This window comes from Lucilia cuprina, chromosome 4, assembly GCF_022045245.1.
Source record: "Lucilia cuprina isolate Lc7/37 chromosome 4, ASM2204524v1, whole genome shotgun sequence".
Classification (NCBI taxonomy): domain Eukaryota; kingdom Metazoa; phylum Arthropoda; class Insecta; order Diptera; family Calliphoridae; genus Lucilia; species Lucilia cuprina.
This window is the reverse complement of record NC_060952.1, coordinates 48,214,878-48,241,569: the sequence shown is the minus strand read 5'-3', so window position 1 is coordinate 48,241,569 and position 26,692 is coordinate 48,214,878. Positions and strand designations below refer to the sequence as shown.

Below are 26,692 nucleotides of genomic sequence, written 5' to 3'. Positions count from 1 at the left end.
AAATTATCTTGAAAATTACGACCTGTACCTTGCGCACAAGGTTTACATGGCCAGCCAGCCAGCCGGACGGACATGTCTTAATCGACTCAGAAAATGATTCTGAGTCGATCGGTATACTTTAAGGTGGGTATTGGACCAATATTTTTGTATGTTACAAACATCAGCACAAACGTATAATACCCTCCCCACTATAGTGGTGTAGGGTATAATGAATTGAACTCATACTTGCCTATACTGTAGTTATTATTATTATTATTTTTATTATTATTATTCTTATTATTATACACAAATTTTGTGTGCAAATTTTTGAAATTTTAATTTTTCATAATTCTAGTTGCCGTAGAATTCACTTTATATATTTAAAATTGTATTTGTAAATGAAATATTTAAACTTCCGGTTCACCCTTTTGAGTTTTTGCGTAACCGCAAGGGGGCCGGAATGTTTAAGTCTACAATGTAATTTTATATTCTTATCATATTGCCCTTATTTGAATTATCCGAAGTGTATTGGAAAGTATTAAATGTTTGGTGGTTGTTTTTACGCTCTTTAATTTCTTTTTCTCTCTCAACATTTAAATTCGCTATCAATCACTATTGCACAAAAATTATTGCCAAGTTATTGCAGTGCACTAAAGAATTTATATTTAGCTGAACAAATTAAATGTTTTAGCCTGAAACTGGACAAACAATGAAACACAATAAAGTTTTGCGCATACGACGAATTTCGTCATACGCACTGATTGTGCGCATTTTCATATATTTTAGCGTGTTCTTCATCTGACGACGAAAATTCGTCGTTCATCCCAATTGTGCGTATAGCAATGCTAAAAAAAAATTTTAAAAAAATCTACCACTTTTAATTTCTGCTGTTGTTTGTAACGCACAACTTAAATTTTTAAATATGAAAACTAAATCACATTTTATTTTTGTAATAAGTGTAGAGAAGTATATGGTCGGCCTCGTCCGACTATAATTTTTTGCTTTATCCCTTTCACGCACAAAACTAAACCGCTAGACTTTTTATGGTTATGAATTCTACACACACTTTATTTTGACGTATAACTGTTTCGAAGTATATCGCAGGATATTATCCTTTTTATCATGTAGTGACATCAAATTCTTAAAACTAACTTGCTTTTCTTAAGAAATAACCTTTTACTGTAGCTATAAACTTAAAATTACGCTCTATATTGAGGAAAATGTAAAAAAGCTTGGGACACCTGTGTCCTGTAAACGTGAAAGAGTTAAATTTTGAACTTCAAGTCTTTTTCTGAAAGGGAGTTTGTATGGAGCTAAAGTCAAATAAGGCCCGATCATTAACAAATTATTTAAACTTCTATAAGACTATGTTTTGCCGATTTTTTTAATATGTATAATAGAACAATTAACCTAATTATGAGTCCAAAAACCTTATTCGAGGGGTACGGTTATATGGGGGCTAGATGTCATTTTTATTATATTTATTAATTTTATTCACAATATTGTTAACATTTAACACGTTTTTAATAAAACAATATAACAAATTAAGTCTATAGAATTTTTTCAGAAGAGAATTTAAAAAAAATATTTATTGATTGTAAAATTTAAGCAATGGATGGAAATACTTAATATTGATCGCAACTATAGTAAAGTTGTGCCGCTCTGATCTAAAATTCTCCTTTTTTTAGTCAACATTTACATAGAGACTTTTTACCCTGGGCTTTTCTCAATTTTCCTTTAAATGCCCTTCGTAAAATCTTTCACGTTAACATTGGTACTTTTAAGCCATGACTTCTTTTTGAAATTAAGAGTGTAGAAGTTGACATTTTGATAATTTTTAATGTATTGTTTAAAATATTTAATAAATGAATCTATCTATCTATCTATCTTAGGATAAAACATGGGCAGACTGGCGTTAGGGGCGTGGCAACTCCCATATAAATTAAATGCTAAAATTCGTTTATCTTTGCAACTATTACAGTTAGAATCTTAAAATTTGCACGAATAACTTTAACATTCATGTAAACATTTTATGTAATAAATTGGTGGACTACCCATGACGAGAGCGGTACCTCCCATATTAATTAAATAAAAAAAATGTTATCTGTAAATAATATAACAGTTAGAGTCCTCCAATTTTGTCAATATGATTAATTGGTATAAAAAGTGGGCGTACTAGCGTTAGGGGGCGTGGAACCTCCCATATAAATTAAAAACAAAAAAGTGTTTATCTTAGTAAGTATTACAGTTAGAATCTTAAAATTAAGCACGAATAACTTTAACATCCACGTAAACATTTTGGGTAATAAATTGGCGGTCTACCCATGAGGGAGCGGCACCTCCCATATTAAATATAAAAATTCGTTTTACTTGGCGTAATATAACAGTTAGATTCCTCAAATTTTGTCATAACCACGTTAGTGTCTATATGATTATTAAGGATATGATGTGGGAGGACTAACGTTAGGGGGCATGGCACCTCCCATATAAATTAAATACAAAAACACTTTTATTACAGTTAGAATCTTACAATTTTGCATGGGTAATTTAAACATCCATGTAAACATTTTGGGTATTGAATTGGCGGAGAACCCATGAGGGAGCGGCACCTTCCATATTAATTAACTAATACAACTAAATTCTTAAAATTTAACACGAAGAACTTTAATATTCATCTGAAAATGTTTAAGAAAAAAGAGTGGAATTTTATCTGGGGGGCTTGGAGCCCCAATATGAATAAAATAGAAAAATTCGTATACTTATCTGAGAAACTATTAGAGCTAGAATCTTTAAATTTTACTTGAAGAATTTCGAATCATCTCAACATTTAGAGCATAAAGAGCGAAATTTTAATGGGGGCTTGATATCTCCCATATGAATAAAATACAAAATATTGGTTATCTAGAAAATATAGAACTAGATCCAGGATCGGCAGACATATACTACTACATTTTGCACTTGTATAAGTGAAAGAGCGTAAAAACAAGAAATGAGAAATCATTGAACTCTCATCTCCACAAAAATGCATATATGCAGAATTGAAATTCAGAAATAATATTATTGTAACACAAAACTAATATATTTTAGTTTAAATATGAACCCTGTTTTGCTCATATTTATTTTAAATATTAAAATATATGAACCTATATAAAAACACAAATTTGAGCTTTTTAACTATATTTGTAATTAAACATATACATATTAAAGGTAAAGATTAAAAAAATTACATTGCATTTTGGTTAATTATTATAATTTGAAATTATGTTGAAAAAAACAACATTTTAAAAAATTAATAATTCTAAAAACTGGTGTAGAAACTAAAAAGTACAACAATAATTAGTATTATCCATTCCTTCATTAATATACTTTCGTTCATTTTCATTGCAAGAAGCAACGAACGACGACCCAAACTTCTTCTATGACAGCTCAAATGAGACTGAATTGTGTTTAGTAACTGCTAAAAAACAATGGGGTCTTGGCACCACATATATGAATTAAATATAAAATTTCTTATATCTTAAAAAATGTTAGGTAAATCAACAATAATTTGCTTGGCATCTCTAAACTATTGTGGCTAGAATTTTTAAATACTGATTTGATTTTATATATATATATATATATATATATAAATATATATATATATATATATAATATATATATATATATATATATATATATATATATATATATATATATATATATATATAATATATATATATATATATATATAATATATATATATATGATTTGCGCAGTTTCCTTGGACTTTGTATATGTTCAAAATGTTGCCAGTAAGAGAATCTATTGCGTTACAACTTATTTTATTATTATTCTATCATTTTAACATTGAATTTATCAAAAAATATTTTTATGTGTTTACCAAATATCATGAAAATTAGAAACCTACAAAACCTGTTCGAAAATTTTTGAAATTTTGAAATTTTATGTGGATTAAACCTGCAACTAATTAATAATAAAAAATGCGAATAATATTTATTTACAAATTTAAACATACATATATTAATTTCTATAGTTGATCTTATAAAAAAGTATAAAAATGTTCCATTACTACATAGTATTTATCTTGCTAACCAGATATCAGATGTACAATCACCACCAGGATAACGCATTTCATGAGGTAATGCTGGTCCATACGGTTCCTTACCAAAATCAACAAAGAAATCTTCATTTAATTTCATTCCACCATTCTCGATATCAATATCGATCATGCAAATATGACCACCCTTTTCAATCATTTTTGGATAAAACTGAAACAAGTATATTGTAAATTAAAAGTTTTTAAATTTAAGCTTTTATTAAGAAGTTACCATTTTATCCCATCGAGAGAATAGAGATGTTGAAACGTATAATCGTTTACCATCCAGGGACAATTGCATCATTTGAGGTCCACCTTCCAGGCGCTTTCCTTTCAGATACACTGGCTCTGGGCGTTCCTACATATAATGTAACATTAAATATTTATACATATTCATAAATATTAAAAAGTCATCTTACATCCATCTCTCTGTCCTCTATTACTTTAACGTCATCTAAATCTTTGCATACTGGACCACCCAAAAATACTTGACCTGTCAGTTTTGGATTTTCAGGATCAGTAATATCATATTGACGAACATCACCATGACGCCAGAGATTAAGATACAAGTAACGATCATCGAGAGATAACACAATATCTGAAATCATGCCACCAACTTCTTGAGGTTCATTGTCGCCGAATTTTACCAATTTGGACGGAATGTCAATGACTTTTTTGCAATCAAATTCATCAGAATCTTCCTTCTTTTTGAAATAGAAAACATTAGCATTGAGTGCACAACCGACTAAACCCTCAGGTCTCAGGGGATCGTGCATAAAACGTATTTCCAATGGAGTAAAACCCTCAAGTCCCAAATCAATTGTTTGATATAAGGTACGTGTTGACCATTTAAAGAAATTTATGCGACATCCATATTCAGTAAGATCATTAATGTCTTCGTCTCTCCAACCCCTAAAATTAAACAAATAAACTTAAATGAATATACAAACATATCTGACTTAAAATGGAACAAAGTAAACAAACTTTGCAATTCAAATAAAAAAGCTCTTGAAATTATAGTCATGGTTTCGCTGAAATTATCATGTCTCGAATTTTAATAAATTTAAGCAAATAAGTATATATAGATATGAACATAGTATGTACTTTAAAAATACATTATCCATTATCACATTATTTTTGGAATATTTTTATAATGACCAATATTAATTTGTTGTGTATCTATTATTAATATTTATTCATTCTCCAACAGAACTTTAAAACTATGTTTTGATATTGGTTATTTTTATACAATACACCACTTTAGTGGGAGGGTATTTTGGGTTTGTCCTTATGTTTTTAACGCACAATAATATTAGCCCTATACCCACCTTAAAGTATACCAATCGACTCAGAATCATTTTCTGAGTCGATATAGCTATGCCCGTCCGTCCATGTAAACCTTGTAATCAAACTACAGGTCGAAATTTTGAAGATAATTCAATGAAATTTGGCATATGATCTTCTATTATACCGTAGATGAAGCCATTATTTCACCTAGGCCCAAACAACTGAACCCCCGAATAAAGCTTGTAAACCTTGTAATCAAACTACAGGCCGCAGTTTTGGAGATAACTCAATGAAATTTGGCACATGATATTTTATCGTACTGTAGACGAAGCTTACTGAAAATAGTTAATCGGTCCATTATTTCACCCAGGCCCCATTGAACTTAACCCGCCATATAGGACTTTTAAGTTTATAATTATGTTTAATATACTTGTATCTCGACAAAAACCTGCAAAACCAAGTTCTATACTAGTCTTGATGACCCTGATGAACTTTATAATTCTAGGGCCTCATTTGACCCTAACCCCTCTAAAAAGCCCCCATCAAAATTTTCCTTAAACATCCAGAGTTTTATTAAACTATAAATGGCTTTAGTATATCTAAGGCAAGGTAGGTTCAATTCAACTTAAATGCTTTATTATTAAAACTAAATCACATTTTATTCGAATACAGGTGTAGGGTATTATATGGTTGCCTTCGCCCTAAAATAACTTCTTACTTGTTTTAATGTTGTATATGTATTCATAGAAACGTATTTTATGTTTACTAACCAATTTTAGACAAAATTCACGAAAATTGTATTCATAAACGTCAAATAGCTTAAAATGCCTTCAATAAACCATTGACAAATATAATAGTTATACCCTACACACCTTAAGTAGGTTTACAACGAATTTGTTTATTTTTCACACAGAAGGAAAAATTTCTAACCAATACTTTATTAAAATAAATTAATATTTATGTGAATAAAACATGTGAAATAAAAATTTTAGAAACCATTCCAGATTGAATGATAAAATAACTTTTTTTAATGGCGCATTAATTAAGAGGATAGATTAGTGAACATAAAAAATAACTGTAAAACAGCCAATCGTTGTAAAAGAGATGATAAGTTTTGACTTTTGATGACTTAATAGAACATTAAACTTAATTATGAGCCCAACGGCATTGTTTGGATGATACGGTTGTATGTGGGCTAGGCGAAATAATGGACCGATTCTAACATTTTTTAATAGGATTCGTCCTTAGGCCAAAATAGCGTGTGTGCTAAATTTCATCCATAGCATAATCGACTCAGAAAACGATTCTGAGACGATTGGAATACTTTAAGGTTTAGGATAACTATTTTTGTATGTTACAAACATTAGCACAAACCACTAAAGTTGCATAGGGTATCAAATAAAATTGTTTATTTCTTCACAGAGATACAATTTTTTAATATAAAATGTGTAAAAAATATATTTAAAATATGGAGTAAACACATTTGTAACCACTAATTTATTGGTCATAGTCAAAAAAATAAGTAGTCATTCACCCAAAAAATAACTACTTCTACTTTTCTCCAATATTACTTGCCTCCTTACCAGGTAAGCAAAGATTTTGCTGAGATTAAATCAGAAAAAAATGTGTCTTTGCTACACGTAAAACTAAAGAAATACTGCAGGAAAGTTTAGTCAATAGTTTTTTAACATCTTCGTACATAAACACATACTATTTAAAAAAATATTTTTTTAAATACTAAGTTATATTTGTAGATTATTATTATCAAATTGTTTGTTTTTAATACATACATACATATGTTTGGGAGTAACAAGTTTATGATGCCCTTAAAATCATGATATAGGCAAAAAAACAATCAAAACAATTGTTGTGCTTTTTATTGATAAGAAATTGTGCGGCTCTTGAGTAGATTAAACAAGTTTTTACACTTTAGAGCATGATTAAGCATTTATTTATAAAAAAATAATTGTTTTGGCTTCTTAAATTCGTTTCTTATTATATTAAACCACATAACTTGATTTTATATATAATACTAGCTATACCTAGTCTTCTTTGCAACCCTAAAAGCAATGTTAATAAAAAGCTCTACGATTTTAAAGATTTTAACTAAATTAGTTTTCCAAATATATATTTTTTACATATTGGGGATGTCTATCTACATATAAAAAATTGAATAATCTAACAGTTTACAAGACATACGAAATTGAGTATTTAATTTATTTATTGAAAGTCCGCCTGTTAATCTCTAAATGTTCAGATTTATGTTCTTCATGCTAAATTCTAGCTCTAATAGATTTTCATATATACAAATTTTTGTATTTAATTCATATCAGAGGTTTCAATGAAATGAAATGTTTAGATGGACGTTAAAGGTATTCGTGCAAACTTTGAAGAATATAGCTCTAATATTTTCCCAGATAAATATTTTTGTATTTAATTTATATGGGGATTCTTTCTCCCCTGATGAGGGTCCGTCCTTTTCCCCCACTGATAGTCCGCCAATTTATTACCCAAAATGTTTATAGAGATGTTAAATGATGTTTATATGGATGTTAAATTAGGTTTGCCGTTTAGCTGTCTAAACGGCCAGACTGTCAAACATACAAACAGACATTCTATGAAATTTAACAAATATCTAACAAAACACAAATTGTTCATTGAAAATTAATTTTAAAGTTTGTATGTCAATCATGTTTTTTCTTTCCAAATTAGATAAGACGAAATAAAATGTATATTTTCGATGATAAGATTAACCGATTTCCAAACAAACCTTTATGATTTTTTCTTTTAAATCAAATGTTTTTAAATAACTTTCATGGTAATATTTAGATCATTACTATATTGAAAATTATAGTTGCATTGTATATATTTGTCTGTTTGGTTAAATTTATATTTAACCAGTTTCACTTCCGATCAAAGAATTTGGCCTATTATTGGGGGTAAACCATGTTATTGTATATATTTGTCTGTTTGGTTAAATTTATATTTAACCAGTTTCACTTCCGATCAAAGAATTTGACCTATTATTGGGGGTAAACCATGTTATTCACTTTAAAATTTGTTATTCACTTTAAAGTTTGCCGATTGTAGCAGGCATAAAAGGCATATTGTCGAACTTGGCTAATTATAGCTTTAATTGTTTTCAATTTACTCGAATCACCAACTAACTTTTTATAAACTACTTTACGTTTGCTTGTCTTACAAGGAAGTCAATCGTCACTCCATAGATGACAAAAAGTCGATAGCATATCAAAAGCAGTCAATGCATGGTAATAAACCTTTTTGCTAATTTTAAGTGTATGATAGACACTTTAAATTATATGTATGCAAACTAACTAACTATTTCATAAGACGTTAGTGGAAATTAATGTATTGTTCGGGAAGCAAAAAAATCTTCCCAGCAGATCGACAAAGTATCACCCACTCAAATCAAATAAACTTCGTCAAACCGGGTATTTAAAACTACGGTACTAGCTGTCCTTTAGACTTTAGGCTAATTGTGAACACTTGATCCACTCCTACTACATGTCAATGTCCTAGTTATATAGTAGACTAGTAAATAGAATCCAATTGGACATTGTTATCCATTGACTACATTCATTTACCTTTAGTCTGTCTTTTTGTAGGATATGTAGAGTCAACTGACTTTCTCGTAGAACAAGTCCATATTAAAATGGTTGGTAATCAGGGTAGTCTTGGCTAGGGGTAAGCATAACTGATAGGTTTAATTGAGAGTTTGGGACTGACCCCACACACAGCTGGCTTTGAAGTCGACGTGTCTGTGATTGTGACAGTAATAATACAAACTAAAATAATTATGTACATAAAGGTGTGGTATTAAAATAATTTTTCTGAAGACACGTTTTGTATAATAATTGTGTACTGACACATTTTTATGCAAGACATATTTTAAACCAAAATAATTAAATAAGATTTATAATTAAATTGCATTTTTTTACTATGCATCTTATAAATAATTAATTACAAGCCAAAATGTTTATAGAAGACCATTCTATTGACTGTATACAATTTGATGGCGGTATATAAATCATGACTCGGCATAGTCGAATAAAACACTCATACTTGTCCTTTTGCTTAAATACAAACAAAAACACCCAAGACATCTTATATAATCAAATGGATTAGATTATAGATATATAAATGATTATAGATTTAATGCAAATAAATCGTGAATAACACGATCACTCGGCCTGTGGTACAACTTTTGAAAGTACTATGTAAAAATTTTCGACTTTCGTATACACCTTCCGTTCCGTGATAAATCTGCAGATTCGTTTTTGGATAATCGTTGCCGTTATATTTTTGTATGAAAAGCGCAAATCACCTTATCCATCACGAAACGGAACGTAGAAACTGTGAATAAAGGTTTTTATGTATATATTTACCTTCTGAATTTTTTAGGTGCTGCCCATTCTGAGGATACCATAACATCAAAATATGGCTGATACCAAAAATCATAACCACAAAGAGGTTTTTTGTCCCCTTTAATCCAGGTACCCAAACAATTAAATTCTGAATCAAAAAGTATGAAGTCACCTTTGGCATTTCCCTCGGCATCGCCCATTGTGGAAATCATTATGTTGCCATCAGCCAAACAGTGAGTGGTGTGAGGGGCTGTGACATTGTGGCTCTTGAGGACATCTCCATCGACTACTTTAATAATTTCGGGCTTACGAGGATTGGTCACAACATCCATTACATATATATTATCGGAATTAACTGCAGGCATTATCAATTTATCTCTCTTAGGAATACGTTTGGCATCTTTGTCCAAATAGTAACAACTTGAACAGGCATTCCAACCCGTGTGATGAATTTCCTCGCCTTTGCGATTGGTAAATGTGCGATGAATAACCTATAATAAAATTAAATATATACATAATGTTTTTCTCGGTTAGTATATCAACAACAATTTCAATTAATTGCTCAAAAACATACTTGACAATATGTTGGACTCTCTGGATCCACATCTACAGTTGATAGATAGTCGCCATGAGGTTCGTCCAAATTGGGTTGTACAGTTATAGTGTACAATAATTTTTCTCTAGGACCAGTTTTCATGGCATCTAATGGAGTGGCATAACCAGGGCCATGACAACATTCTGGAAGAAAATAACACTTGTACTTAAATAAATTCAAAATAAATTATTATCACGATCAATGATTAATTCCAAAATAAATATTTAAACAATTAGTTTTAATACAATAAGTATTTCTACTGCATACAATTTTACGAATTTACCTTTTACACTCATTTTAATTATTTTAACAACAGACACGACACGTCTAGACGGCAGCACGAATAAAATAAAACTAAATAAGAAATCACTCGAAAATTTTGTTAATTCCTAACGTATCATTTAGTGTGCAATCAATCCCCTCTCTTACTTATCACGAAAGTTTTTACAATTGTATATATGTTTATATATATTTGTGATGAAGCAAGATCAATTTTAAGAGCTTGGGTTAAGCATTTGTATACTCACTAAAAAGTATACTCATAATAAATATGGTAATAAGAAAATTTCCACAAGAACACGACGATATCTCGAACAATTTCACAGCTCATGTACATATGTGTGATTGTTTTTAACAATCTTCATGAGCTATAACCTGTATTAAACGTGTGGCAAATTTATGTTTTGCACACTACCAACATTAGACAAGAATTGATGTGTTCATTATTATGTTTGCAATCTATCTATATATATAAGTATATAAAAATGAATGTGTGTTTGTATGTTTATATGTTTCTTTGTTTGAACGTTTGTATGTTTGAACGCTATAGACCACTAAACGGCTGAACCGATTTGCTTAAAATTTTCACAGCGTATTTCTGTATGTCTGGAATAGGTAATATGCTACGTTTTATTTTGAATTTTCAAGTGGGCGAAGAGCCACGCCCACATTAAGAAAATTTAAAATTCGTATATTTGAGATAATATAACAGTTAGAATCCTTAACTTTTGTCGGAGGCACTTTAGTGTCAATATGATTATATGGGATAAAAGTGTGACGGTAATCCGCCCACTTTTCAATTCAAAATAAAACGTAGCCTATTACCTATTCCAGACATACAGAAATACGTTGTGAATAACATAAGTATAAATTAAATACAAAAATTCGTTTATCTTGGAAACCATTACAGTTAGAATCTTAATTTTTTGCACGAGTAACTGTAACATCCATGTAAACATTTTGGATAATAAATTGGCGGACTACCCATGAGGGGAGCGGCACCTCCCATATAAATTTAATACAAGAATTATTTTATCATGGAAACTTGAAATCTTAAATTTTTGCATGAATAACTTTAACATCGATGTAAACATTTTAAGTAATAAATTGGCGAACTACCAATGAGGGGAGCGGCACCTCCCATATTAATTTAAAACAAAAATTCGTTTTTCTTGAGGTAATATAAATAATACAGTTAGAGTCCTAAAATTTTTCGAAGCCACTTTAGTGTCAATATGATTATTGAGGATAAAATTAAAAGTTCACTCGTTATACTCTAAATGTTCAGATGAATGTCAAAATTCTTCAAGTGAAATTTAATGTTTCTATCTCTAACAGTTTCTCAGATATGCGAATTTATTTTATTCATATTGTAGATAGAAATTGACGAACTTGCAATAATTTGCTTGGCATCTCTCATATGTAACATATTGTTAAAAATCGTTAAGTGGGTTTTTTTATTTATACTAGAGGGTAAAAAAAATATTGCATATCCCAAGGCATTAGAAGAAGAATTATTCTTTAAGACTAAAGGTATATATTAAATTTTAGCAAGTAAGAATCAATATTTTTTCCGGACTTAGACGGCCAAAATTAGAAATTCATATATGTAGGTTGTATATCATGAGGAAAATTGTTGTAAACTAGTGTAATTTTAAGTGTTATTTACGGCAATTCCCAGGACAGGAAATGAACAATTAGAAATTATCGGAATTTTGCAAAATATTTCTTCAAATCGGTCCATAATTGGCAGGGTAAAAATTATTTTTTCAATTTGGATTACATTTAAAGCAATTGTAATCAAATCAAACCTTATTGCTAATTTCATCCAAGTCGAATTTTTACTTGGGTAACTTAAAACGATATTGCCCATATACATACACAGAAAAAATTATCAGTAGTTTATTTTCAATTAACATGTTTTAATTTTCTTTATTTTTTATTTAAACAAATTTTTATTTGTCTTAATTATCTCGTTTATTTGAAACTGTTTGAAACTTAAGTGTAAAATTTTGATTAAATTTTTAATTAATTCAATTAATTTTTTAATTGATTGAAAAAAATTTTCTGGCCTTCTTTTCTATTTTAGATTAATTTTTAATATTTTATTTTGAATTTTTGTGCTAGCAATATTTATAATTCTTAAATAATCAATAAAATTGTAGGCATATAATATTCATCTTTCTTGACAATTTATGAAAAACTTTATATGTTAAATTGTGACAATAAAGTGATAATTTTTGTAAATGCTGAACGCATTGTTAAAGGTCTAGTATTCCTTTAACGTTTTCTGTAATCGATTAATAATTTGATTGTTTTAATAAAATATCAATTTTATATTTATTAAATATTTAACTTATACAATTAATGAATTAATCAATGTTAAATCTTGTTTCAATTATTGACATTAATTGTTCTGATTAATTCGTTATTTGGAAAAAATATATATATTTTTATTTTTTTACAAATTTGGTAATTGATATCATCATTTTGGTTATAGGTGCAAAACTTGCTTAATACAATTATTTTGATAATTAAAACTGAATTTCAGTTTTTTCTGTGTATGTATGTTTGTAAATCATTCTGAATTCAATTAATTTAATATTGAGAAATATTTAAATGTGGTTTTCGTAAAACTAGCTATTAGGCAAATCATAATCGATTTTTTCACATTATCAAATTTTGTTTTCGTTTATCGATTATATATCTTTTAGGGATAAAAGTTTGAACAATTAACTTTACATATCGAGCCCTTTTCGCACAAAAAACGTAACCGACAAAAACAAAATTTTATAGGAGTGCATTTTTTTTAATTATCTTCGAAGTAGGACAAAGCATTACACCAATGCTTTGGAGTAGTTTGTTTCGATTTTATATTGACGCTATATCCGATTTTTTTCGCTTACGTCTTTTTTGTCGATGGAAATTTTTGTGATATAAACAATGTTGAGGCGGTTACGTCTAAATTCTCTGTTAAAAAAATATTTTTTTTGTATATCTTTATATTATTTGTATAAATCTGAAATTTAATAGTGTAATAAATACTTTTTTATAAGATTTTAAGATCATCTAGCGATGTTTGTAAGCTAGTCTTTTTGTTGAAACCCGTATAGGTTCCGAACGTTATGAGCTAGAGTGATGAAATTCTCTAAAGATGCTTATTGATGACAAATATTGTTTTGTGTTAATAATGGGCAAAAACGGTTCATGATTTCACTTAGCCTCAATACAAATATCTCCCGGGATATAGTCAAAACATTAATAAATATGTTGTTTATGTTGCAATCGCTATAAGATTTTGCAGAAGGCGATTATATATACCTGTAAATTATATTGGGAAGTATTACAGATATCAGGAAATATTTGACCCTAGCCTCCATATATAGATCCTATAAGACAATGATTTTTTCCATACAGAAAATAAGTTTACAGTTAATAAATCTTTCAAATATTTAAAAGGTATGATGAAATTCTACAAAAAAACATTTGTTTTTAAAACTAATAACGCGTTTAAATTCTATAGACCTCGGTTCACAATTGACCAAATACCTCATTAAAGACAATTCTGAAAAACACCCTGATGTCCACATTAATATCCATACATTGTAGTGCAATTCGCCGTATATCGAATAAATAAGTAAATTCTGGGACTATTGATTCATTAAGAGTCCATATACAATCCCGCCTTCCGAAATCCACGAATTTATAACCAAATATAGATGAGTTGATTAAATGGAAATAACATAAATGTAATGTAATAGAATGAATTAAATTCATAAAAAGTTATAGAAAATTATAAATTTTAGCACATAAATTGTAAATTAAATACGTTAATTTGTTCAAATTTTTCTATCAATTTAATATATAGGGCATTTCACGTCAAGTAAACCAACTTTTGAAATCGATGTCTTCCGATCGCGATGAAATTTGCACCATAGTTAGTTCTATTGGATAGTAATTCAGACAAAATTTTTCAACAAGATCGCTCGTGAACTTTCTATGTTATTCAGGTGTTTCTTCTCATCCATGTAACTTATTACCTATTGTTTTTAGCAAAATGTGTCCCAAATAGTTTAGATAGCTATTTATGCAAACTTTCGAAAAAAATTTAAAAAATTAAATAAAATTTTTGGTTTTTTTTTTTAATCAAAAACATTTTTGACTTTTTTTCAAAATGGGACCTTTTTATTTATTTTTTATTTTTTTTAAGAAAGTGTAGTGCTCGAAATACTACTTGCTATTATGTAAAATTTAAAAATCAATTTTTCATGTTTTTATTTAACAGTTTCTTATTTGTCAAATTTTTTCTAATTATTATTCTAATTTCTTCTTTCTAAAATACAATTGTTTCTTAATATTTTTTTTTAATAAGATTTATAAAAAATATAGTTGTGTATAACATTATAATTCATTAACACCATAAATTGGTGACCCCGACAAAGAACGAAAAAAGTATATAATGTTCCATTCACCATCGCACAGAGAAAGAGAGCCTGCTAATCAAGATCAAAGGAATCAAAACATGCAGCAAGCACCTTCGAATCCAACAGTTTGCTCGTCTAATTCAAGAAATGATTCTGTTCAAATTGATGCAGCTTCAACAATCAAGTTTCCTCCCTTTTGGCAAAAGAATCCAAAAGTATGTTTTTTCCAAGTGGACATTATATTCAGTTTACAACGTATTACTTCAGATGAAACAAAATTTCGTTATTTGGTGGCTAACATTGATCCTGGTACACTCGATCTTGTTAGTGATTTGCTAGATAACGGTCAAGCAGGTAATAGATATGAGACATTAAAAGCAAGAATTATTTCCCTATTTTCTGAATCTGATGAACGTAAGCTGAAACGACTTTTGAGTGGTCAAGTCCTAGGTGATCAAAAGCCTTCGCAATTTTTGCGTACAATTCAAAATTTAGGACAAGGACAAGTAGGCGATAAAGTAATAAGATCTATTTTTCTTGATCAATTACCTGAAAATGTTCGAGCCATTCTCGCTATAAGTGAACATGAAGATGTTAACAAATTGGCAGTTCAAGCTGACAAAATAATGGATATGACACAACCAGCAACAATTTCAAGTTTGGACACTAATAATGAAATGTCAATTTCCTCAAGAATCGAAGCCTTAGAGAGAAATTTTAAGAATTGGAATCAAACACGAAACCGAAGCAACACACCAAGAAGACGTAGATCAAGATCGAAGTCAAGGGAAAACAATCGTGAATATTGCTGGTACCACAACAGGTTTGGGAACAAAGCAACAAAATGTGTTAATCCGTGCTCTTATACAAAAAACTAAGTCCAACATCGGAAAATGCGGCTACCGATGTTAATACCGCAAACTCAAGCCGCCTATTCGTAAAAGACCCACTAACAAAAAAAGTATTTTTAATAGATACAGGTGCTGACATTTCAGTGATTCCAAAGGATCATAGTGTTACAGGTAACAATTTCGCTTCTTCTAATACACTTTTTGCGGCAAATGGAACGCCTATAAAAACATTCGGTACTATTGTATTACAACTATCACTTGGGCTTAGAAGATCATTTTCTTGGTTATTTATAATTGCTGACGTTAATAAATGCATTATCGGTTCGGATTTATTACCTGATTTGAAAAATAAAAGATTAGTTGATGGAACAACTCTTTTATTTTCTAACGCACGTCTAACTTACGAACCTTCTCTTGGAATATCCACCATATCTAAAGGTCAATCAAATTATAAGAAACTACTGGAAGAATTTCCTGAAATTCACAACGTTTCTCTGTCGTTCCGCGATAAGAAACATAAGGTGTTTCATCGTATTGAGACCGCTGGTTCTCCAGTTTGTGCAAAAGCAAGACCTTTAGATAAAAAACGTCTTAATGCTAAAAATGAATTTCAATTCATGCTAGACAATAACATTATACGTCCCTCTAAGAGCAATTGGTCAAATCCATTGCACATGGATCCAAAAAGGAATGGCGACTGGAGACCCTGTGGAGATTATAGATTTTTTAATAAAATTACAATCCCTGACAGATATCCTATTCCATTCATCACAAATTACACAGCTGCACTCCATGGTTGCAAGTTTTACACGAAACTAGATTTAGTGAGAGCATATCACCAAATCCCAATACACCCTGACGACGTTTGTAAAACAGCTATTATAACACCTTTTGGTCTTTATGAATTCCTACAAATGCCCTTTGGACTTCGCAATTCTGCCCAAAGCTTCCAACGATTAATGGACGAAATCCTACGAGGACTACAATTTGTTTTTGTGTATATTGATGATGTCTTAATCGCATCGAAAACCGAAGATGAACATCTTGATCATCTTAAAATTGTATTTTCTCGTTTCCGTGATTATGGTATTGTCATCAATCCTGCTAAATGTGAATTTGGTTCCTCTGAAATTGATTTTCTGGGATTCCATATAAACGAATTTGGCAGTACACCTACATCATCAAAAGTTCAAGCAATCTTGTATTATAAAAAGCCAGAAACTATAATGGACTTACGAAGATTTGTTTGTATGACTAATTTCTATCGTCGATTTATACCAAATGCAGCACATCTTCAAGCCCCCTTAAATGCCTACATGAAAGGTGCTAAGAAAAAAGATAAAAGACCAATAGTGTGGTCAAAAGAAGCCGAAGATGCTTTTACAAAATGTAAAGAAGTAATCGCTAACGCCACACTTCTTGCACATCCAGTTGAAGATGCTGAACTTGCATTAAAAGTAGATGCTTCTGATTTCGCAATTGGTGCTGTTATTGAGCAAAAAGTCAATACACAATGGCAACCACTAGCCTTTTATTCAAAAAAGTTAAGTCCTGCAGAAGTAAAATACAGCACATACAATCGCGAACTTTTAGCTGCTTATTCTTCCGTTAAACATTTTCGGTATATGCTTGAAGGTCGAGATTTCACCCTATACACCGACCACAAACCTTTTACGTATGCATTTAATCAAAACCCTAGTAAAGCTTCACCACGCCAATACCGCCACTTAGATTTTATTGGCCAGTTCACCACAAAAATACTACACATATCTGGTGAGAACAACACTGTTGCAGATGCTCTATCCAGAATAGAAGAAATCGATACTATTGATTATATCAAATTGGCAGAAGCACAAAAAATGGACGAAGAACTTCAACAACTTTTAACATCAAATTCTGGCATTAAGCTACAGGAAATTGTAATTCCTGGCTCTAATATCAAGATATACTGCGATGTTTCTCAAGGTAAAGCTAGACCCTATCTTCCCAAAACGTTTAGAAAATCAGCATTTGATTTACTTTATAATTTGTCCCATCCCGGCAATCGGGCTTCAAGAAAACTTGTAACTGATCGTTTTGTTTGGCCTGCTATGAATAAAGATTGCAACAAATGGTCAAAACATTGTCAGATGTGTCAAAAATGTAAAATTACGCGTCACAACAAATCAACATTTGGACAATTTGAACCAAGTTCAAATCGATTTTCTCAAGTACATATTGACATCGTTGGTCCTTTGCCTCCCTCTGAAGGATACAATTATATTTTTACAATGATAGATCGTTTTTCAAAATGGCCCGAAGCCATTCCGTTACAAGATATCACATCTGAAACCATATGCAGATCTTTTTACAATCTTGGATTACAAGATATGGATGCCCTAACAAGATTATTTGCGATAGAGGAAGACAGTTTACATCCAAACTATTTCACGATTTTTGTAAACTCGTAGGAGCTAAATGTCAACATACTACGTCATTTCACCCTCAAGCCAATGGTATGATAGAACGTTTTCATCGTACTTTAAAATGTGCTATTGCTTGTCATAATAATATTCAATGGACAAAAGTGCTACCCTCTGCTTTACTTGGAATTCGAGCTTCATACAAAGAAGACATAAAAGCTTCAGCTGCAGAAATGCTATATGGAGAATCTATCCATCTCCCTGGAGAGTTTTTTCATACTTCGTCTTATATAGAAAACAGTAATGACTTCTTGTACCATTTGAAACAAATTGTTGGCGAATTCAAACCTCAAAATGCTTCAAATCATAACCGACAAAATTTACTAATAAGGATTTGTTAACATCCAATTATGTTTGGGTACGAAATGAAGCAACTCATCCGCCTCTGACGTGCAAATATAAAGGACCTTTCAAAGTAATTGATCGAAAAGAAAAGTATTTCAAAATACTTATAAACAACAAGTTGATACAGTTTCTATTGATCGTCTAAAGCCAGCTTACATGGAAAATGAAAATCTAAATGATATTGAACTTGTCATAAAAACACCTACACCCAGTAATTCCATTCATAAAAGTATCGCTTTCGCTGGAAAGGGAGTAGTGTAGTGCTCGAAATACTACTTGCTATTATGTAAAATTTAAAAATCAATTTTTCATGTTTTTATTTAACAGTTTCTTATTTGTCAAATTTTTTCTAATTATTATTCTAATTTCTTCTTTCTAAAATACAATTGTTTCTTAATATTTTTTTTTAATAAAATTTATAAAAAATATAGTTGTGTATAACATTATAATTCATTAACTCCATAAAAGCTTTTCCTAAGCGACCTATATGGTCGCTTAGTGGGATGCGAGTGGGATATCTATCAAAAAACATATTTTGTAACTCAAGACAAATGTTTTTAAATTAATTTTTTTCATATTTGTGTGTAAGTGTTTCTAAAACCTTAAAAATAAAAACCACAACAACTGACCGATAATAGCCACTGGAGGGGTGCAATATGAGGCCTACCGCTATTAATTTTCTACCCCCAAAATTTGTCTGAGTTTTGTATCTTGCCGCTTTCTTATTCAATCCTAGAGGTAGTTTTCAGCGCACGTGATTTTCATTGTTAAAATATCAGGTGCTGAATATTATAACGCCAAGAAAGGATTGACAAAGAAAAAGCAGCTAATAAAGGTGACAAATAAGGAGGATAAAAGTATGGATATTTGAAAATTTAAAAACTTCATAAATTAAGTGTAAAAATAGTTATTATATAAATTGATCTATTGTGATTAGGATTAAATTTTACTAAATTATTCATCTTTTTATTATTATTATTATTACTATTATTATATATTAAATTAATTATTATTACAAATAAATAACAAAATTAAATTATTCAACATTTCCATAGAAAAAAAGTGATTTATTATGGGTATTACAGTATCGAGGCTATGAAATTTTAGTTGGGTATGTTACATACCATCGGAAAGGCTAATGTGTCTAGTTTCTCTGCGTAAGTTTAATTTTCAAGGTTTACACACAAATATGAAAAAAAATTAAAATAGTGCAAATTTAAAAACCTTTGTCTTGAGTTACAAAACATTTATTTTGATAGATATCCCACTCGCATCCCACTAAGCGACCAAAAAGGTTTTAAAGAAAAAGTCATAAGCTTTCTTTTGAGAAAAAAAAAACTAATAAAAAAAGAGTTTATTTTAGAAAAAAAAGTCGAAAAGTTTTTTGATTTTTCAAAAAAAAGTAAAAAATTGTATGTCTTGAGTTACAAAACATTTTTTATAGATATCCCACTCGCATCCCACTAAGCGACAAAAAGGGTGTTAAAGGAAAACACATAAGCTTTCTTCTGCGCAAAAAAATAAAAAATGGGTCCATTTTTTTAAAAAAAGTCAACAAAATTTTTGATTTTGCAAAAAAAATTCAAAAATTTTAAATCTTGAGTTACAAAATATTTTTTTTGACCCACTAAGCGACCATTAGGTCGCTTAGGAAAAAACTTAAGCTTTCTTAAAAAAAAAATAAAAAGTGCCAAAAATGTTTTTGATTTAAAAAAAATCAAAAATATTTTATTAAATTTTTTTTAAGTTTTTTTTTCGAAAGATTGCATAAATAGCTATCTAAACCATTTGGGACACATTTTGCTAAGAACAATAGGTAATAAGTTACATGGATGAGAAAAAACACCTGCATGGCCAAAATGTCAAATTTTGACCGCCTCTAACTTAGAAAGTTCACGAGCGATCTTGTTGAAAAATTGTGTCTGAATTACTATCCAATAGAACTAACTATGGTGCAAATTTCATCGCGATCGGAAGACATCGATTTCAAAAGTTGGTTCACTTGACGTGAAATGCCCCATATTTTAAAAGAAAATTTAGACGAAACCGACACCATGCTGTTACCAAATTCATAAACAGAAAATAAATGTGCACTTACCTCTTTTTTCTTTTTCTTGTAACGTTAAAACCATTGGATCTATTGCTATGAAATTTTCAGGGATGATGCTAATAGACCTAAATTATCGATTTCTATAAAAAACGAAAAACGAAAATCAAGTCGCTTACGTCGGTTTTGCAAAAAGGGATCGACATGATGGAAGGCAGACGTGATTTACTGTTTTTTCAAAGGGCTATGAAAATATTTCACTGTGTGTATTTTTCTTGCTAACTTTTTAGTTTCTGTGATAGAAAAATATATTGGTCAATAATAGTGAACCATAAGTCATACTATTTTTTTCGAAGTAGCCCGAAAAAACTTTAACTAAACCCAGAACCACCCTTGGGGTACGTTCGCCAAATATAATAATAAAATTGTGTTTGTTTTAAACAAAATTTGGTTTAAATAAAATGTAATTATTTCTTTTAACTTTTTGGGTAAGTTATGCGAAATAAACAATAAATATCTTGTTTATTGTACTTTGTGTGATAAATTAAAGTATAAAACTGCAAAACAAGTTTTTATTTTTGTAATTTTTTATGTTTTTGTCTTATTCGGTTTATTTGACAAATAATTATTTGAGGTTATTTGTTAGCCAGCTAATAATCGAATAATTCAAATAATTAATCAAATAAATGGAAACTAATTTTTTTTATTGCTTTTTGAAATATTTTTCATTCTACAATATAAAAATATAATTTTCCACTTCTTTGAAATCAATTATATGTTAATTTTTTTAGTCAAGTTTTTTTTTAAATGTTGGAAACTATTTCTTTACATGTGCAATCTTTTTCTATATAAAGAAATTAAGTTAATTAATTTTATGTATTTAAGGTTTTTCAACGAGTTCCCGAATTCATACGTTCCACTGAACTAGTGTATAACAGTTGCTGAAGAATATATTAGAAATACAACACTTTTTGTTTATAATGATATAAACTATTATCACATTACTAAAATATTAAATTTTTATTAGATTTTAATCATTCAATCAATTTCATACAATAAGTTTACTTTATAATCCATTTTTTATATAATCATTTTTTACGTATATGCACATTTCCGTGGTTATTAAAATACAAATTATATAAAAATAATTCAGGATATAGCCACACAAAAAAAAAATTAAAAACAAGTAAGTAATTATAGTTGGGTGAGGCCGACCATATAATACCCTACAGCTGTTACAAAAATAAAATGTGATTTAGTTTTCATAATAAAGCATTTAAGATGAATTGTACCTTGCTTCAGATATACTTAAGCCATTTATTGTGAATAAACTTGTTAAGTCAAATTTTGAAGGGGCTATTTATAGGGCCTAGGGTCTAATGAGGCCCTATAATTATAGCTTTCATAAGGGCCAAGAAGGCTAGTATAGAACTTGGTTTTGCAGCTTTTTGTCCAGATACGAATATATTAAACATAATTATGATTATGAAATAATGGACCGATGTTAACTATTTTCAATAGGCTTCGTCCACAATATTATAGAAGATCAGGTGCCAAATCTTATTTAATTATCGGTTCAGTTGTATGCGGCTAGCTGAAATAATGGACCCATCTTAACCATTTTCAAAACACTTCATCCCTGGGACAATAGAAGATCATGTGCCAAATTACATTGAATTATCTTCAAAATTACGACCTGTAGTTTGGTTACAAGGTGGGTATAGGACCAATATTATTGTGCGTTACAAACATCAGCACAAACCCAAAATACCCTCTCCACTAGGGTAATCAAACGATTAATCGTCGATCGGTTAATCGATCAATTTTTGTAGATTAATTTCTCGAATAAATGAAAATTGCCAAATTTCAAATAACAAAAAACTGAATAATTTATGTCAATTAAACGATTAAGAAAAACATATTATTAAACAATAAAATTAATGTATATCTTATACAAAATTCAATATTTTTATAATAAATTTACTATCTGTATTAATTTCTTAATTACTTTATTTAATAAACAATATTTATTGGATGATTTTTAGAACAATACTTCAGAAACATTGTAATAAATTGTTCTGATTTATCTACTTCTCAGAATGGGTTTATGCAAAATTATTTCAGATTTCTGAAAAGAAATCTTGAAAAGAATGATATCCAGTTTTGAGGAACAGTTTCTGTAGCATTTTTAATAAGTTCTTCAGCAATACTAGTTCATTTGAACGTATGAATTCTAGAACTCGTTGATAAATCTCAAAAACATAAATTAAATAAACTTAATTTCTTTATATAGAACTTCTATAATAGAAGAGTATTTCACATGAAAATAAATAATTTCTAATATTTGGGGAAAAAATAATAGAATTGAATTTAAAGTAGTGGCAAATTATAATTTTGTTTGTTATTGAAAGAAAAATATTGTAGAAATGAAATAACTATTAAAAACCATACACTTGCCTCTTATTCGATTAACCGAACAATTTTGAAATATCCCATTATTAACCGGCCAACTTAAAACCCCAAATAATTATTTGTCGAATAAACCGAATAAGACAAAAACCCGAATAATTGAATACCCTACTCTCCACTAAAGTGGTGTAGGGTAGTTTGATGAAATAACAACAGCGAACGTATTCTTTTGAAGACACACACAGATAAAAGATCGATTGGAAATTGCTTACCATGATAAATATTTAGTTATATCAATTAAAGTTTAATAGCTGTTATCGAAAAACTGTAAAAATAAATGCTTTTCTATATTCAAAAACTATTGAGCACTGCAAAAAAATTTCAATTGACAAAATTATTTAAAACAAAGTGACAGTTAAATAGATTGGTAATTATAGAGCGAAAAGATCGGATTGTTAATATATTATGTGTTATTATAGAGCGAAAAGATCGGATTGTTAATATATTATGTGTTATTATACCCTTATCCTTCGTGAGAAGGGTATATAAGTTTGTCATTCCGTTTGAAATTTTTATAATATAATTTTCCGATCCCGTAAAGTATATATTTTCTGATCCTTATAGGTAGCGAAGTTAATTGAGCTCTGTTCGTCTGTCTGTCTGAATATTTGTTGAAATCAGTTTTTAGACGGCGAGATCCAAATCATCAATAATTCTGTTAGATGCTTTCGAGAAGATCAATAAATAACGGGCATGTTGAGCCCGAAGTATGTGATGTAAAGGAGGACCTTTTGGAAGGGTATATAAGATTTAGCACAGCCGAATATAGATCTCTTACTTTTTATACCATTCGCCTTCGTGAAGGGTCTGTATATTTGTTGAAATCAATTTTTAGAGGACCCCAGATATCGGCGAGATCCGAATCTTCAATAATTCTATTGGACATGCAAAATCGGTCCATAAATAACGGAGATATGAGCAAAAATCCGAGACAACCTCTGAAAATTTCATCAAAAAATTAGTTTTTTTATTCATGCTCAAACAGAAATTGTAAAAAACAAAAACAAGCAAGTATGAATTTATAATCGGACATTTCCGACCATATGATACCATACACCAGTCAGTATATTAAAATTTTGAATTTTTTTTTTAAATAAAGCATTTAATTTGTTTTATTGTGGAATATTTTTTACTTATTGTTGACAAAAAAGAGATTTTCTACAAGAGGGCTCATAGGGGATAAAGGGTAAATATGGGCCTATCCTTATAAATTTTGGTAGATGAATTTACGTCTACTTCAAAGTCATTTATGTAGATTTTAATCGTTTTATAAGTAATTATAAATTAATTTTGACCTTCAAGTCATTTTCTGAAGGGGAGTTTGTATGGGGGCTAGGGTCAAACGATCACAATAAAAATTAGTATTGTCATTTATTATTCTATTAAACTAATTTTTGCTAATTTTTGTTGACATTATAAAAAATTTAACATAATTATGAGCCTAAAGGCCCGATTTGGGGGGTACGGTTGTATGGGGGCTAGGAGAAATAATGGACCGATTTCAACCATTTTTGTCCTTGAACCATAAAAAGGGTATGTGCCAAATTTCATCAAATTATCTTGAAAATTTCGACCTGTAGCGTGGGCACAAGGTTTACGTGGGCACACAGACAGAAGGATGGACGGACAGACGGACATAGCTAAATCGACTCAGAAAGTGATTCTGAGGCGATTGGTATACTTTAAGGTGGGTCTAGGACCAATATTTTTGGGTGTTACAAACTTCAGCACAAACGCATAATACTCTCCCCACTATAGTGGTATAGGGTATAAATACATAATCATACGGTAAATTTTGTTATTGTTTATAACAGACGTCGGCGCTAGTATTGTTCTGAATATGAAGATTTTCGGCAGTTTACATGTGTACAGCACGATCGCATACGAACTTCTCAAGAAGAGCGCCAAAAATACAAATATTTTATTTAGTTGCTTGGCAGCATTCAACAAAGTAGGCATAATTTACAAAAACAACATACACCCTAAATAATTTTCTAGAATGCATAACAATGAAAGTAAATAAAATCATTCTTATTTAATACTTTTTTGTACATTTTAATTTGAAATGTTCTTTTTATGTGAAGAAATTATCATTCTTATGTCCATTGATTATATTTTGTTTATAAAATTTCGCAATTTATAGTAGTGCAATTTAATCTTCAAAATTGCAAATAGACAAATATTTTTTTCAGTGCAATTTCATTGAAAAATATACCAATAGTGTGTGTAGTGGTGATTTTTTCATCTGTCTCTCTATACGCCGGTGCACAGTGGTATAGGAAAAAAAAGAGGGAAATAATTCGGTAACTTCTAAACGGTTAATCCGATTTTAATGAAATTTGGTATGCACAAAGAGGAGGTTTTGAATTTGGACTTTATAGGCCAACCAGGGGCCCGGCGGGGGGTCCTCAAATTAGGACACATCGGCTATGTTAAATTTTTAAAACGATCTTATTTCTTCATTTGAGTTCCGATTTAAAAAAAATTTCGTATATAGAATCTCCTCGTCGTAGCAGTAAATTATCTCTTATAGTTTAGGAGATATTCGCATTTGAAAATTAAAATTTTAAAATTTTTACCGTCCTTACTTTAGTTTTTTGATAATAGCGGGTCCAAATATTCCCGATTTTCGTTTTTTTTATTCGCTTAACAACAAGTCTATATATCAAGCAGTGAAAGAATTATGTAAAAATCATGACTGAGTCAAAAGTTATAGGCATTTTAATTTAAAAAATTAAAAAAAGGCGATTTTTTGCCATTTTTTGGGGAAAAAAGTATCTTTTTCTTTTTAAGTTATCTAAAAAGTTTCTAAGAAGATGTATATAGAATTTATACTTTTTGAAAAGCTGACTTTACATAAAATACGATAAATGAAACAAAACCTAAAAATTTTTGATACCGAGGGGACCAGATCCATCCAAAAAAAACCTATTTTTTATATAAAATTCAATTTTGAGCAAAAATTCTCAAATCGCATAGTCGATATCAAATTATAGTGACCTGTTTTATATGACCCAATATGTTCTTAATCATTTTGTAACGGGTTTCGATAACCCCGCCCCTGGTATGGATATAATAGGCAAAAAACCAAAAAATCCCATTTTTGGGATTTTTTAAAACTTTTTTGGGAATTCCGGGATTTCTAATAAGAAAATTCGAAATTTTTATTTAATTTTGGATTTTGAGTAAAAAAATCTACCTAACTGTAAAATTTCATCAAAAAATATTCATAAATAAAATTTTTATTGCAATTTGAAAAATTTGTATCTTCGCAAAACTGAATAAAAAACATTTTTTAATTTTTTTTAAAAAAGTATTCCGCGAATTTTTTAATTTTCAAAAATTATATACAGTTTTGAAAAATAGACAAAATTACCTTTCCATTGATATATAACATGCCTACCTAATGTTTTTTAAGTGACAAATTAATTAGGGAAAACTCAACATCTTTTAGAGAATTTACCTAGTACTAT

General features: G+C 29.6%; 1 protein-coding gene across 1 annotated transcript; it reads right to left on the bottom strand.

Annotated features, from left to right (window-relative positions):
* Nucleotides 1-3,946: 3,946 nt before the first annotated feature.
* Nucleotides 3,947-10,782, bottom strand: LOC111684051 (methanethiol oxidase). The gene is made up of 6 exons (XM_023446171.2): nucleotides 10,626-10,782; nucleotides 10,322-10,485; nucleotides 9,769-10,238; nucleotides 4,495-4,987; nucleotides 4,308-4,433; nucleotides 3,947-4,247 (listed from the first exon to the last, which is right to left on the bottom strand). Exons 1-6 carry the CDS (start codon nucleotides 10,636-10,638, stop codon nucleotides 4,059-4,061), a joined length of 1,455 nt encoding a protein of 484 aa, XP_023301939.2. The 5' UTR covers nucleotides 10,639-10,782; the 3' UTR covers nucleotides 3,947-4,058.
* Nucleotides 10,783-26,692: the final 15,910 nt, after the last annotated feature.

What these genes read in the sequence shown, in the direction of transcription:
- LOC111684051 (XM_023446171.2), bottom strand. An exon ending in AGAGTCCAACATATTGTCAA is followed by an intron (nt 10,239 to 10,321) that starts GTATGTTTTTGA and finishes ATTTTATTATAG; the next exon opens with GTTATTCATCGCACATTTAC. An exon ending in TAGAGGACAGAGAGATGGAT is followed by an intron (nt 4,434 to 4,494) that starts GTAAGATGACTT and finishes CATTATATGTAG; the next exon opens with GAACGCCCAGAGCCAGTGTA.